The sequence below is a fragment of the Phodopus roborovskii genome, unplaced genomic scaffold (genome assembly GCF_943737965.1).
Source record: "Phodopus roborovskii unplaced genomic scaffold, PHOROB, whole genome shotgun sequence".
Lineage (NCBI taxonomy): Eukaryota > Metazoa > Chordata > Mammalia > Rodentia > Cricetidae > Phodopus > Phodopus roborovskii.
The window spans coordinates 354,149-370,800 of record NW_026125944.1 but is presented as its reverse complement, the minus strand read 5'-3'; the positions used below and the strand labels follow the sequence as shown (position 1 = coordinate 370,800).

Below are 16,652 nucleotides of genomic sequence, written 5' to 3'. Positions count from 1 at the left end.
ATCATCCCAGAAAGAGGAGGGCCCATCCTTGCCATCATAGGAGGGCTTCAAAATGCTGGCATCATTCCAAGATGAGGAGGATCAGGAAGCCTAGGAAAAGCGGGGTCATGGCCTTTACAGGAGCAAAAACAGAGAATGGAGCTAGAGATATCTATTTTTTGTTAAAATGTAACCATTACATTGTCAATCAGGTTCTGGGCCTTCTCTCCCACTCATTTCTGGGAGTAGTCTTTCACAGTCTCTTTGTATTTTCTATACTACAGTGGGTCTTTCTCACAGATGGGGAGTCATGGGTAACAATAGTCAAAATAAAACTTAGACATGTTTCTCCACAGGCCATTGGATACCTAGTTCCCAGTGTTGTGTTATTGTTATCATTATTAGTATTATTCCCAGGAGTAAAGGAATGACATAAGCTAAAAGCCTTCCCCAAACAAACATCAAAAATAACCAAAGACCTGTGTTCCCAGCAGCAGAATATAGTCGAAGTGGGCTTACTCTCCTTCTGGATCCCATAGGAGATTCCATATGTCTGACAGCATCACGAGGGAGACTGACTGGGAGTCCTGCTACCAATAAGTGGCCAAATGAAGCACATCTATATTCCTGACAGGCTCAGACACCTGTTTAATAGTACCTGGACTAGTAAGGCTATTTTTTTCTATTGCCCCAATTGTGTCTGGACCCACACAGAAACACAAATCCAAAAAAGGAAGAATGATGGAGCCAGTAACAGCAAGTGGTCTGTTCTGGGCAGTCCCTTTGTCTCTGCAGCCCTGAGATTTTTCTCCCCATTCAGAGACAACAAAGAAACCAATGGATGCCCAGCACACCCCAACCCCACATGAGAAAATGTGGGTAGCAAGAGTGAAGAGAACGTTCATGTTTCTCACATGGACAGCACCACTGGGGACCAGTGGGAGCCACAGAGTCATGAAGTAAAGCACATAACACCAAAGGAACTCTAAAATCTAGTCTGCATTTAGAAGCATAGCTCACAAAGATAGTGTAAGACTTTTGTGCTAAACCTAAACATGATGGCTCCCTGCTGAAATAAAAAAATTGTGCACCCGTTTTCTCCTCACATTGTCAAAACTTTCAGGACACAAACATGATTTGAATGAAATGAGACAACTCATAGTAACACCAAGATATTAAGACTTTGGAATTATATGACAAGAATGTTTGTTGAACTGTATTGCCAAAAGTTTATTGTTCAAAGTAATGGGTTTCATTGTGACGTTTTCATGCATGCATATAATATATTTTAATCATATTTATCTTTTCTGGCACTCCTTATCCAACTCCTCTTTCTGAGTCTGCTCCTCTTATCTAATTGTCCATTCTATTTTTACGTATTCCAACTTCTAGGTTCCACTCATGAGAGAAAACTATGCTACACACAAATTTGTGAATCTGGCTTAATCTGTCTAATGTGACAAATACAAAAATCTTCAACAAAATATTAGCAGCCTGAATGCAGCTCTCTATAGAAGTCCTATACCCTGATCAAATGGTGCTAGATCCATTTGGGAAATCAATCAACATAATATAAAATAAGAAAAAAATAAATTAAATTAAAAATTAAAAAATAATCCAATACATCAACAAGTTACAGAAGGAAAATGATATGCTCTTATCAATTGAAGCATTAAAAAGCACTTGACAAAATCTCACATCCACTCTTAATAACTTTTCTCTGTTATCAGAGGGATTTGCAACAATGTGAAAAGAGAATTATCAAGAAACCCACAGCAGTAGCTAGAGAGATAGCTCAGTGGTTAGGAATACTAGCTGCTCTTCCATAGAAGCTGGGTTCCATTCCCAGCAGACACATGCTGCTCACAACCATCTGTAACTCCAGTCTAAAGGATGTGACACTCTGTTCTGATCTATGTGAATATTGAGCATGTAACTGGTGCACAGACATATACATGGGCAAAACACCCATGCACTTCTCAGTAAAAAATAAATACTAAAAAGAAAAGAAACCTAAAACAACCATCAACTATAATGGTGAAACACTGAAAACTTTCCTACTAAAACTCGGAATACAGCAAAAGCTATAAACTCTAGCTACATTTACTCAATATAATACAAGAGAAATAAATAAAAGACATTAGAGTCTAAGGCTAAGAGTCCTTGGATTTAACCCCAAAACCATCACCTACAAAAAAATAGACTTTTTCACAACCCAAAGCTTCTGCCCTGTGAAACACAAATGAAAGATATATTTCTTTAACTCAGTGGAGCAGGAAAGGCAAAGTCGTTATCAAGTATTTTCAAAGTATGTACCAACAATGATTATACTGTATGAAGAACTTTTGAAACTAAGTTGAGTGGATGGGGAAGAGGAATGGAGCTGTTGGGAAGAGTTGAGGGATGGGGTGAATATGATCAAAACACATTGTATGATATTTTCAAAGAATTAATGAAACTTAATAAATACAAATGTTAACACCTAATCAGTAATACAAACAAATGCCCTAATTCCATTTACAAAACAGAAAGAAAGAAATAGGAACAGGAGGGTGATGGTGAAGCATGCCTTTTATCCTTTCAGAAGCAGACAGATGTCTGTGACTTTGAGGCCAGCCTGGTCTACAGAGCAAGTTCCAGGATAGCCATGATGTCCATGACTGTTACACAGAGAAACTCTTTCTCGAAAAACTCGAGTTGGGGGAGACAAACATATGTTAAGTAAGCAGAGAGGAAAAGTGATGAACATTGAGCATCAAGGAAATGCAAACTAAAACCACCATGAAGCATCACTACACATTGACAAGCATGATGTAAATACCACCAAGGAAGCGGAGAAACTGGATTACCCTGACATTGTGATTAGGGATGGATGTCTTCCTGTGCAGCAATTCCTAAACCTGCAACTAAACCTGCAACTGCCACAGGGTCCAGAAATTAAACTAAGCACTGACCAAAGAGGTAAACAACCTCTGCTTACGTGAAACCATTCACAACGTTTTTCTAATAGCCTCTCGTTGGAATCAGTCCATGTACTCTCCACAGGTTAAAAGAAAATGTGTGAAACAACCTCATCCTCCACAATGAAACGAAACAAAAACTGTGCTCCACGTAACTACCTACTCTCCAAGGAGTTAGGCTGAGCAAAAGAAAGTCACACTTTAAAGGCCACATGCTGCAGAATTGCATTCATATAGTTTTTAAATTTTAATTTATTTATTAATTTATTTCTGTGTCTGGGGGTTTTGTCTGCCTGCATGTCTATGTACCATATACATACCCAGTACCCTTAGAGGCCAAAAGAGGGCATGTGGGAATCAAACCAAGATCTTATGGAAGATTAGCCAGCAATCTTAAAAAATAAACCATCTCTCAAGCAACATATTTCTAAGATGACAAAATTTTAGAAATGGAGGACATATTCACCATCATGAAGGGACAGAAACTTGAGAAAAAAATATGTGTGAAGGCCAAGGATGGATAGGAGCTGGGTATGGTTATAAAAGTTCAGCCTGAGGGCAGTCTATGGTATAAAAACTATTCAAAATTGACTCTTATGGTAGATATTCCAATGAAAATACATGATAAAAATTTATATACAGAATTTAATATACACACAAAAATGTGTACCAGTATAAGAGAATTCTGAAAAATAAAAATGTGTTATGGCAACATTAGTATCATTTTCCTTATGCTAAAGTCTTACATAAGTTGCCATTGAGGTAAACTATGTGAGGTACACAAGGGATCTCCTGCTGCCCTGGAATCTACATTTATTTCGTTAAAAGTGATGGTTAAAAACAAAGCATGTGGTGGGGGATGGGAAGATGGCTCAGTGGTTAAGAGCACAGGCTGCTCTTCCAGAGGGCCCAGGCTCAACTCTCAGACACATGGCTGCTCACAACCATCTGTAAACCTAATCTCAGGGGATCCATTGTCCTCCTCTGCCCTCTCTGGGCACAAGGGTCACACATGGCACACATGGCATACATTCAGGTAAAACAGCATTTGCATAAAATAGATAAATTGAAAATAACAAAGCAAATATGAAAATCTCCCATTGTTCAGGTAGTAAAGCAATATCAAATATCCATTTATACTGCAGGGCCCCCCACATCACTGGAATCTAGCCTCCCTATTTTGCCACACTCATTCTGTTTCTGTTTCTAAACAAGTGATCACTTCAGAAATTATATATGAGTCTCACTGTCTGTATGTTAAAGTGGGGAAAATCCATGCAAATGCACAGGGGCCTATGGGCTTAATTGCCATTTGCTCTTTCACTCTAGATTAAATTGTGTTAGTGTAATCATTTGGAGCTGGAGATCAGAGGTATAGAGTAGCTGAATATTTATGAGGCATGTGGTGCCAGATGTACCTGCCAACAGAATATTAAGCAGAACATTTAGTAAGATACCAAATTCTGGTTGTGATTTGGATATATCAACTCATATTAAATCTGTGTGTTGTTCTACCGCACATATTGCATCTGGCTTTTCTTTCAATCACGACCTCTGTAAATATAATTCAATGTGTTGATTAGATTTGTGAGGACTAATGGTGACCAGAAACTGCCACAAACAGATTTGCCCATGGGGTATGAAAATCCAAAATAAGTATCTTTGAATAATAAATAAAACCTCCTTTGCCAAAATGGTGCCTGATTTCAGTTTTCAGCAAAGAAATGAAAAATGAATCTTGTGAGAGAGAGACAGGCTACAAACCCCATCTATGAATCTACAGAATGTCACCCTGTGCAGGAGAATACCAATAAGGGAGGTCGAAGTGAACTACAAACTGTTCATGCTTATCTTCCCTGATGAAAAACGAGGATACAGGAAGAATTGATGTACAAGGGCAAGACCAAATTGCCTGTAAGCTGTAGAGCCCATCACCACAGAATTGTCCACAGGAGAACTGATAATTGGATAGAGGGATTAATAGTGAGCCAAACAAAGGCCTTTAGAAAGTACACCGACAATACAATCCATCTCTGCATATTTCATAAAGTAATCCAAGGCAGCTGGAGCATTTTATCAATTAATAAAGTTCAACAAATCAATGCCTCCACAGATGGAGGACGGCTATGCTTTTAATAGTCTGTAGATGGACTCAATTCATATCATTTCGTTCTTTTCAATAGAGGGGATTTCTCCGATACGTAACTAAGAGGAATTTTCTTTCTGTCTTTGGAAGATTCACTGTCTTCATACATTCACACATTAAAACTAATTCTTCATTGCATCATGCATCTGAACGGAAATTAAGAGAAGACCCAAAGTCTGTATTGGTGTTAAATGGTTGCTTCAAGGATTTCTGTCACCACTTATGATTTTTAAAAATAATGGGGGCTTTTTTCATAGGCAAAATCATGAAACAAAAAGTCCTTCAAATCGCTTGAACTTATGGACACCCTCACTCTACTATAGCATTTATTAGCCTATATCCCCCAATAATCAGGGAGCTCTACATTTTTTTTAAATTGAAATATCAACAATGTATACTGATAAGCTGAAAAAATATGCAGTAGACTAATGAGCCCAACAGTGAAACAATAAAATATTCATGTTTAAACCAAATTTCCTTTTCTGCATGTGTATCTAATTGTTGTTTTTGAAAAGAATCCCTTGGTGTAAGGGATTGCAGGGAAAGGAGATTATACTTAGGACTTACACCTTTTATGTATTTTTTTATTGTATGTATGGAGAGGTATATTAATTTTTGCAAACATTGCTAAAATAACTGGCAAAGTGCTAATATCAATAAAACTACAAAAGTTCGCTGCCTTTTCTTGAGAAATAGTATTCTTAGTAATGAATTCTACAAAGTATATTGAGATGCGTACCCACATGAGGAAATTTGTTGTGGCATTGTCTGTGGCTGGAACCCTGAAGCAATTTAAATATCCATCAATTGTAAGTCAAGTAAATAAATTGTAAGATATATATATATATATATATATATATAATGAAATAGGTTCTTTTATACCATAATAATAATGCTGTTAAGTCAAGTTGTAGGTAATATATAGCTATGCATATGCTTTATTTACTACATTGTACATACCATAAATACACATGTATACATACATATGTACTTATATACATAATAAAATATATTGTTAAAGATAGATATCTCTATGGAAAAACTGAGCAGTAAGTTTTGCTTTGCTCACTTTTGCATTGTTAAAAATCCATTTTATTCACAACCATGTATATTGCATTGTGAAATTTTCAAAAATAACGAAAAGAAGCTTTAATATCCTCAGAAATAAACTCATAATGACTAGCACCTTTACTGTTATTATTCATCACCATGCTATTTAAATATTCCTGTTATCTTCAATTGTCATGAATACATGTTCATTAAACCCAGATAGGGTTCATGACTTTCTGCTACATGTTCAGCTAAAGCCTTTTTCTCATGAATATAAATATATAGGCATATATATTTTATGTGTAAATAGATTTATTGAGATTTGTAACCTAGTAACGTGCTCATTAAAATTTAATTTAAGGGTCATAATACTTCTATGGACCAGACCATGAAAACGAATTTGTTGGACAAAAGCTAAAGCTAGGCATGTTATAGTCACTCATATTTATCTACCATTTCCCTAGCTGTCACATGACGAAGACAGAAACGAAAGAAATTTTATGCTGTTACCCTTCCTTTAGTGGTAAGGATGCTTTAGCTAATTCCTGCTAGTACGTTATCAGCACCAGAAATTGCTGCAAAAGAAGTCCCTAAGACACCATAAGCTCACAGGGAGCACAGAGTCTCCATAGACAAGTGGTTCTCAATTGTGGATCAGGACCACTGTGGGGGTTAAATGACCCTTTCATGAGTGACTCAGATCAGATATCCTACATATCAGATACTTACATTGTGATTCATAACAGTAGCAAAATTACAGTTATGAAGTAACAACAAAAATAATTTTCTGGTTAGGGGTTACCACAACATGAGGAACTGTATTAAAGGGTCCCAGCATTAGGAAGGGTGAGAACCACTGTCTAGACCATCAACATGAGGAACTGTATTAAAGGTCCCAGCATTAGGAAGGGTGAGAACCACTGTCTAGACCATCAACATGAGGAACTGTATTAAAGATCACAGCATTAGGAAGGGTGAGAACCACTGTCTAGACCATCAACATGAGGAACTGTATTAAAGGTCCCAGCATTAGGAAGGGTGAGAACCACTGTCTAGACCATCAACACGAGGAACTGTATTAAAGGTCACAGCATTAGGAAGGGTGAGAACCACTGTCTAGACCATCAACACGAGGAACTGTATTAAAGGTCACAGCATTAGGAAGGGTGAGAACCACTGTCTAGACCATCAACATGAGGAACTGTATTAAGGTCACAGCATTATGAAGGGTGAGAACCACTGTCTAGACCATCAACATGAGGAACTGTATTAAAGGTCCCAGCATTAGGAAGGGTGAGAACCACTGTCTAGACCATCAACATGAGGAACTGTATTAAAGGTCACAGCATTAGGAAGGGTGAGAACCACTGTCTAGACCATCAACACGAGGAACTGTATTAAAGGTCACAGCATTAGGAAGGGTGAGAACCACTGTCTAGACCATCAACATGAGGAACTGTATTAAGGTCACAGCATTAGGAAGGGTGAGAACCACTGCCTTACATAATCTTGCATGGTGTAGGAGTGAAAGGAACATGGACTTTGTAACACATATGTGCTCAAATGCCAGCTGCACAACTTACTTGACTGGCAACCTCAGAAAATGTGTATCACTGTAGATGGTTTTGAACCACAATGTGGGTGCTGGGAATTGAACTTAGGACCTCTGGAAGAGTGGCCAGTGCTCTTAACCTCTGAGCCATCTCTCTGTGGAGTGGAGGGAGGGGCAGGATGGGAGGAGGTTGGAAGGGAGGGAGAGGTAACTGGGATCTATAAAATGCCTAGACCGGGGGGGGGGGACCTTAGTAAAAAACAGCAACAATATTATTAGAATATGCTGGAAGCTAGAGCCTCTATCTTCAGAGGAAAAACCTACTTGGCTGCTTTAGACAATTTCCTCCTCTGGCCCTCAGTTTAGGACCTCCTATGCAAAGATTTAGAATGAACACTTGAAGAAACATGAAGAGTAGAGAGAACATTGTCTACTCTTTTGGTTAATTGTCACTTTTGGTCATGATGTTTTTCCTTTGTTAAGTTATGTATGTATTATATCCACAAAGACTCAGCTCAAGACAATGGATCATATATTAGAAAGAACACAAGGGATAAAAATAAATGGGGGTTGTACAGCACCTTAATATTAGTTAAACTTGGTTATTTATCAGCCATATAATGGGGGAGGGGGATAAGGCTTCATTGTGTTCTGGATCCTTGGAACAAGGTAAAGTTCCTTTATACCTTGTACAAACCATTTTGTCTTGATTTCTAATCTCTAACAGTTTTGTAATTAGAGTCAGCTAGAACCAGTCTCCTTTATTTGGAAGACCTCAAAAAGAAAGGAACCCAACAACAGCAAAAACAGTGTCTTCAGCTAAAATCATAAAGAGTAACTTTTATATTTTTCCATAGTAATCACAAAGCAACAGAAACCCAGTGCAATGTGTCACTGTCTTTAACCCAGTCAGTACCCAGACTAATGGGTAAGGCATATCCCCACACCCTATGTGACCATTCCTGGGCTTAGACCTAGGCACCATTCTTTGCTTAACTTGATTTTGTTCCCAAATTTAAAAGGACAGAACACATCCACTTCTAGAAACGTGAAAAATCCTATTGTCACTGACCACATGTACTTCAGAGCTGCTGCTATTGGTCATGATGAACTTGAAAGGAAAATGGCATTGTATCAAGAGAAATCACCCTCTATTTCCTTCTCAAAGCCAGAGAAAATGATAAATATACATATATAATTCCAAGAAGACTTTGATTAACATCATTATGCTAACAACAAAAGTAAATTATAGTGTATATGTGTGTTGTAACATATATGAATTACCATATAATATAAGTAGTGTGTGTGTTTATGTGTGCACGTGTGTGTTCAGTAAAAAGAACAAGGTCTCCTTAGCAAAATGGCCTATTCTTAGGTTGAACAGAAAAAGGTATGAAGTGAGTCTGGAGTATTCTTCTTTACCAGAAAGCCAGGACAGATTGAAGGGCTCCCATTGGCCAAATATGTCATATCAAAATAAACAACAGCAACAACTGGAAACCTAGTGAATAAAATTAGAATACATGCACAAATAAACATGAATTAATTAATTAATTTGGAAGAATGGAAAAGTCTTCCTTAAAATAGAATAAATACAAGCTAGCAAATGTGGGTCTTTAACACCATCATTGTTGTGAGCGATCTAAGCAAGAGCCATGAGTATATGCAAAACTATTGGATAAAAGTTAGGAGAATATTTACATTGTGTCCACAAATCTCCTAGAAAGTAATTGCAAAATGACAAAGTAATTGCCAGTGACAAAATCTGGTAGACATTAAAATTAACTGATCAATTTTATCATTATGAATATGGGGACAATTTGGCCCTATGTTTCTACTGATATAAGAAAACACAGCATCACTTTTGCAGTATTCTTACCAAAAACTGAACAGCTACCAAAAATGTAGAGAAATACAAACTAAGGGATAGTCCACAAAACAATTGGACTATATACTAGGAATGTCTAGGGGGTGGGGAACAAAGGAAAGACTGGGGTTGTAAAGAGACTTGGCAGCCAGATGCAATGCATGATTGTGAAACAGATCTAAAGTCAAACAAAAATGGTTACCAAGGCAATTATTAGTATGATTAGCTAAATTTTAAGATCAGCAAGGAATCAGATGTTAATGTTGTATCCATGTTTTGAAAAGTTTCATTTTGATCGCTCTGATACAATTAAGATAATTTCTAGTCCTTAGGGAACTACGCTGAGACAAATAGTAATAAATAAGAATCATGCCATCTTCAGATGTGATGTGGGTGTGTGTGTGTGTGTGTGTGAGTGAGACAGACAGACAGACAGACTGGAGGATGCACAACAGGAAGAGAAAAGAGATGAAAATGGGAAAAATGATAAAGCATGTGGATGGAAAGGAGTTAACCATTGACAGTTGTGAATAAATCTATAGATTTGTTGTTCTCATATGCTTTCTGTGAGTTTGAAGTTATATTAAAATAAAGGGGGAAAGAAAATAGTGTTTTCTCTACATCAAAAAGCAGGTGACAAAATTGTGGGAGGCTTGGGCTCCTTGGAGGAAGACAGAGCCTTGATCTAGGAATGGATAATTTCAGTCTCATTTGTGAACAGAGCAGTGTTGTACCAATTCTACACTTGCTGAGAAAAAAAATTGCATAAGTTACTCACAGCAGCGCAGTCTCCTGTCAACAGTTGGGCTTATCTTGTAGATGAGCCAAACATCATCTTCCCAACTAACCACATTTCCATATAAACATGTCATAAACTCCTCATTTTCCAGGATGCGGTCCCAGAGCTGAAAGTAATACAAGCTGCCGGTGAAGCAAGGTACCACAGTTTTAATCTGGTCCTCTCCATTCCTGGGAAAGTGTCCTAAGACCACAGTCCCATCAGGAGGCAGGCTATGTGGCTGATCCATTATTGCAAGTATCCTTTCTTTGTTCCAGAAAAGCTCTAATCTACCCTTCACACCATCCCATATCAAACATATGGTATGCCAGTGAAACGGAATCAGGTAATAGCTGATATAAAAGGTCTTGCCAAAGTTGTACAGGATCAGCTGCTGATGGTCTCCTGCAAGCCCAAGTTCTATATCTTCTCTGCCCAGAAGAGTGTTATTAGTAATATAGGAGAAGGCCATCCAGTGATGTGAGCCATTAGTCGTGGATATCAGATCAATGCATGCAGTGAGTTGGCTGAGTTCAGGCATTGTGTTGGTCAGACTGACATATGTCTCTCCTTCTCCATAAAAATCCAGCCTTTTTCCTTTCAGTGAAAGTGAATCTGCCCAAATTTGGAGAAAAAGAAAAAAGAAAACAAATGAAATTTCAGTTATTTTTTTGTAGCATCTTTGGCAGTATAGTCAAATTGTACAATATAATTATGAGACAATCGATGCAAATAAGGAAATAATAGGTATACAAAAACCATCTCTATTTGACATTGATGTGAGATTCATTTAGCAGAAGAGTTTCTCCATTATTCTATTTTACCTGAGTTAATATGAAAAGGTAGGTTAGTGTTCCCAAACACACACCAGCTGGACATTTTGGAGACGTAGTTAGAAGTGTGGCTAGTAGGAGGAGAAGGCCAAAGAAAAGCTGCCTGAACTACAAATTTTTTACACAGTCCTCATGCGTATAATCAAAAGAGAATGATTTCCACCCACCTAACTGCCTTATGACATTCATGATGCAACAGCAATTTGTTTCTCCGATGCCTCTTTCTAAGCAAAATTACTGATCTGCCTCTTGAGACTGTTTCTCACTGAAAGGCCCTGACAAAGGCTTGAGGCCTGTATAGCTGGACAGCATAAAAGCTCTAGGGTCTACGTGGCCTCAGAAATGGTAGACATGACTCTACACAAGGGTATCTCCCCACTTTCTTCCTAGGACCCACAATGACTTAAAGACCTCAAGGCATCCATGCACTGTCTAAAGTCAGACAGTTTGGAAGCCCTAGCTCTGGCACTCATCAGCTATCCAGCCTTGAACAAGAAACAGACCTCCCCCAACCTCAGTGTTTGCTTCAGATAAATGGGGATTTGAAGACAAAGGGGTAAACATCTTTCCACACAAGGAGCCATCAATTACATTAGAGTCTATGCCAGATAACCCCTATCTTCAAGGGTTTTTTTTTATTATTATTTGAAGATTAAATGAAATGGTATTCACAAAGTCTTTTCAAACATCACTGAAAGACAACTCACCAATATGCTTTTCTTATTTATTCTTCTACAATTATATATATATATATATATATATATATATATATATATATATATATATTATATATATTGTTCTTTGAGCAAAGCTTCCATTATCTTCTCTAATCCATTTCCCCTTCCCATCAAATGCCTTCTTCCACACTTCCTTTCCTGCTTTCATGTCTATTTTTGTGAACACATTACACTGAATTAGAGTTGCATGCATCAGTATGTTGGATGTATTTGCTTGAGTGAGGACAATGTACCAGTGGCTACACCATTAAAAATATGACTTCCCTTCTCTCTATAACTTTTAACAGACTATAACTGCTCTGGGAGGCAGAAGGCCCCTGCTAAATCCATGATGGAATGTTGATGGGTCCATTCTTGTATAGTCTCGCCACCACTGCACCTAGAGTTCATAGGCGTGACATTCATACCACATCTAAAAGACAATATTTCACAGCACTCATCCCCATAATCCATCTCTTACATTCTTTCTGCCTTCTCTTCCAAAATGTTCCCTGAGCCTGTTTCAAGCTATAGTGTGGGCAACTTTATAATATCTATGAAATTTTAAATTAGGCATGCTCCATGTCATAAGACACTATTGAGTGAGAGTACAGTCACCAACCACTACAAACCTTGGAGCCCCAAACTAGCCTACAAATATCTGAAGAGCTTCCAAAATCAACGTAATTCCAGTCCCCATACAGCCCAAGCCAAACCCAAAAGCTTCATGGCAGAATGAAGTTATAACTCACAACCCCCAGTTTATGGGGGGGGGATATCAGGGCTACCAGTCTGAAACAGTGATAGCTGTGAGCTCAGTTGTAGTGAGATAGTCCTTCTGTGGCACTGACCACGCCCATTGGGGGGTGGAGCGATGGGCAGAAGTGACCTGTGGAAGGAAGTCGGAGGAAGAGCTGGGAAAAGCTCTCTTTCTGGCGTGACTCGGACAGGAGAGCATCGGGTTGAATTTCTTGGTGTTCATCTGTCTAGGTTGTAAGTTATTTCTCCCTGAATAAACATCTATTCGGCCTATTTGTTTATCCTGATCCTCATTTAACTGCGATACACATTACAGAGGCTGACAGAAGTACCCACTTTCTTGCTTCTGAGGATGCTGAGGATGGTAGCAAACAAGAGTCTCCAGACAATCTCTGGCCATGTGATGCTCTCTCTCTCTCTCTCTCTCACCATTCCCATAATTAACAGCCTCTAATGCAGCGACTCATATGTACATTACTTTCCACACACTTCCATGCATCCTCAGCTTGTATGTGCGCGCATGCACACACACACACACACACACACACACACACACAAAGACACACACACAGAGTGCACCAACATGTAAGAATGCCTACTGTTGCCAACTTGTGTGATTATATTATCATATTATGATGTGGCTAGTAAATCATTAAACCTACAAGATAATAATCACCAGGAAGTGCAGGTATCAGTGATTGGTATTGTTGATTAACACTGTTTTCCTGTTAGCTCAATAAAATAACATCAAACACAACATTTAAGAACGCAGTTTATGGTGGGCATAAATCTCTAGGGTTTACTTATCCCTTTAAAAAGAATACATCATAATCTTATGCAGTCTCTGAGGGCCTCTTCTCTCTTCAATTCACATATACAAAACCAGTTATCAGATGAAAGGAATGATCCATTCATAAAATCAGAAATAGGAAGATTAACAATATATAAGAATATGCCATTTCTTTATTTTCAAACATATTAGAAGAGTGGTGTGCTCTTTCTTTCTACTAGACAAGTTTTTAAAAACTATTTTCTTCTGAGGTATGGTCTTGGTATATATCCCAAGCTGGAACTTACTATGTTGCCCAGGCTGACCTCAAACTCATGAACCTCCTGGTTCTACCTTAACCCTCACTGTGCTGGGAATATAAGTGTGTGTTACAATGCCCTGCTCTAGACTGCTAAAAATGTTCACAAATTGAGAGCACCTAGTATTGACAAGCCTTCAGGGAAATGAGTCATTCTTACATGCTGCTAGTGGGAGGGCCAATTAAGAAGCATTTTTGAAGAGCAATTTGTGAATGTCTGTAACAATTGTTACTGTGTATAATTGTACATATACTTTTGACCTTGCAATTCCAGTTCCACCAGTTTATTCTAGACAAATATACATATACACCGAGATAGACTTACAGAGATGCAGGAACAAGGTTATGTTAGGAGTAGGTTTTCCGCCAGCCTGGTCACACTGCCATGCCTGCCCCAAATAACACACAGAGATATATTGATATAATTCTGTTGGCCAGTTACTAGTTTCTTATCACCTAGCTCTCCCTTAATTATTAACCCATTTCTATTAATCTAAATATTTCCACATGGCCTCATCTTTCCGGAGAGAGGAGCCGGTGGTTCTGCTCTCTCCAGTCTCTACATGTTGACCCCTTCTTTCCACTTCCTTTCTCCTACTAGTCCCTCCTATCTTGCTTTCCTGTTGGCCAACAGTGTTTTATTCATTAACTAATAAGAGAAACATATTTACAGAATGACATCTCCCATCAAGGTTATGTTGCGGTAGTGTTGGGATTTATTAGTTTGTATATAGTGCACGGTGATCACATTCACCCTCAGGATCCTATCTCAACCCCTCCACACTCTTGTCACCCCCTTCTTTCCCACTAGTCGTCTTCCTACCCTCATGTTTCTCTTTTCTTCCTCCCTTTTTTTGTATAGGCTTAACGCAGGTAATCATTGATGTGATGGTGTTTGTTCATGATTGCATGGTTCATATAATATCCAGAGGACACAGCTTAACTTCAACCTCTAGCTCCCTTAGCACTTCCATCCTCTCATCCACAATGTTCCCTGGGACTTGAAGTGGGTGACACAGATATCCTGTTTAGTGCTGAGCACTCAGTGATCTTCTATTCTCAACAGTTACTCAGATCTGCAAGGAAGTCTACTGAAGCATTATTGCTAATGAAGAAAAATTTAAGTCTCTGAATGTATCAATAGATTACTACTAATGATTGGGAATATTGCTACTTCTCTACAACAGAATATGAAAGCACATAAGGTAGACTTATGTAGTCACACACTTTTCAAGGCTGAGTAGTTTGTGAAATGGGACTCAAATGTGTGTGTATACATACATACATACATACATATAATGGTGGCACATGCCTTTAATCACAGCACTTAAGAGGCAGAACCAATTCGTTCTCTGGCTTGATCTACATAGCAAGTGCCAAGCCATCTAGAGCCACAGAGTGAGACCCTGTACCCAAAAAATACTTTTAAAAATCTGAAAGAATATATATTAATTTGAAAATAAATGATTATCTAGCCAGGCGGTGGTAGCACACGCCTTTAATCCCAGTACTTGGGAGACAGAGGCAGGAGGATCTCTGTGAGTTCAAGGCCAGCCTGGTCTACAGAGCGAGTTCCAGGACAGGCTCCAAAGCTCCAGAGAAACCCTGTCTCAAGAACAAAACAAAACAAATGTTAAACAGTAAATTCCTATCACTTCTTCACGCCTCCTTTTTTTTAATTTTAAGATGGCAATACTAATTATCATGACATGAGAATGTTTGTTTATAAACAAATGCTATATAAATGTCAACTGCCAGTATCAATGTTTGCCAGTATCGTCAGTAGAAACCTCTTTCTTCTGCAACTTCATCTGGGTCCCTCTGAGCAGGGCTCTGAGGAGGTAGAACTATACCAAAATGAACAGGGCATTTGCCCTTCTGTTAGGCTAAGCAAGCCTTCTCCAGTGGGCCTCTCAAGGGCATGCTTAAAAGGCTACTGTGTCTTTGCATATGATTTTGCTTTCCATTGCAGATGTCTGCTTGGATGCTGCCATTTGCTCCCTGACAATCCTCAAGTCCACATTGCACGATTGCTCCCCCATATTGTGTTCTGTCTTGATTTGGGCTCCTCTGTATCTATTTACCTCTATGCACTCTTACCTTTTACTCAAAATTCCATTTGTTGTTTTTCCTACATAAAGGATGTAGTTTTTCCATCAAAATAGTGATATTTTGTGTGTGGTTTTTAAAAAGTTACGTATGTGAGTATTTGCCTGCATATTTACACACCAGATATGTACATGGTACCTTCAGAGATCAGAAGAGGGCATCCAACCCCCTTGGAACTGGAGTTACAGATGGTTGTAAGTCTCCATGTGGATGCTAGAAATGGAACCCAGGTCCTCTGCAAGAGCAGCAAGGACTCTTAACCACCGAGCCATCTTTCTAAGCCTGTAGGGTTGTTTTAAAGGAATAGCGAAAATCATCATAAAATGAAATGATACCAAATTCAGCTACAGAGTCCTGTCACCAAGAGACAGATGACGTTAAAGTGTTGATATATTTCCTCCAACTTCTTTCTTTATGTGTGGCTTTTCCTCGTCCCAGGCTCCTTGCTTTTTTCACTTTGAGAAAAACTCATCAAAAGCCTGATGAAAATACCTGTTTTCACCTCAAGGAGCACCAGGCATTTTCAATTATATAATTTCAGTGGCATTTGCATGTTCAACTCTGAATATAACTACAATCATTATCTAGTTTCAGAATACTTTCTACACCCCCAAAAGCAACTTTCATCCACCAAGAAGTGGGGTCTGTTGCCCTACCCCACCCCACCCCCAGTAACTAGTTTTAAACCTCAACTTGCCACAACCTAGAATCTCCTGGGAAGCCTCTCAATTGAGGAATTATCTAGTTTTTTGTTGATGCAGGAAGACCCAGTCAATTCTTGGCAGCACTACCCGCCAATCAGGAGAAAGCAAGCA

At 38.6% G+C, this 16,652-nt stretch overlaps 1 protein-coding gene across 1 annotated transcript in view; it reads right to left on the bottom strand.

The window, feature by feature from the left end:
* The window catches only part of Adgrg4 (adhesion G protein-coupled receptor G4), a 110,313-nt gene that overhangs the window by 84,321 nt on the left and 9,340 nt on the right, over positions 1-16,652 (bottom strand). The window contains exon 2 of the mRNA XM_051179119.1: positions 10,333-10,947. Within this exon, the coding sequence (XP_051035076.1) occupies positions 10,333-10,947 (615 nt within the window). The remainder of the gene's footprint in view (positions 1-10,332; positions 10,948-16,652) is intronic.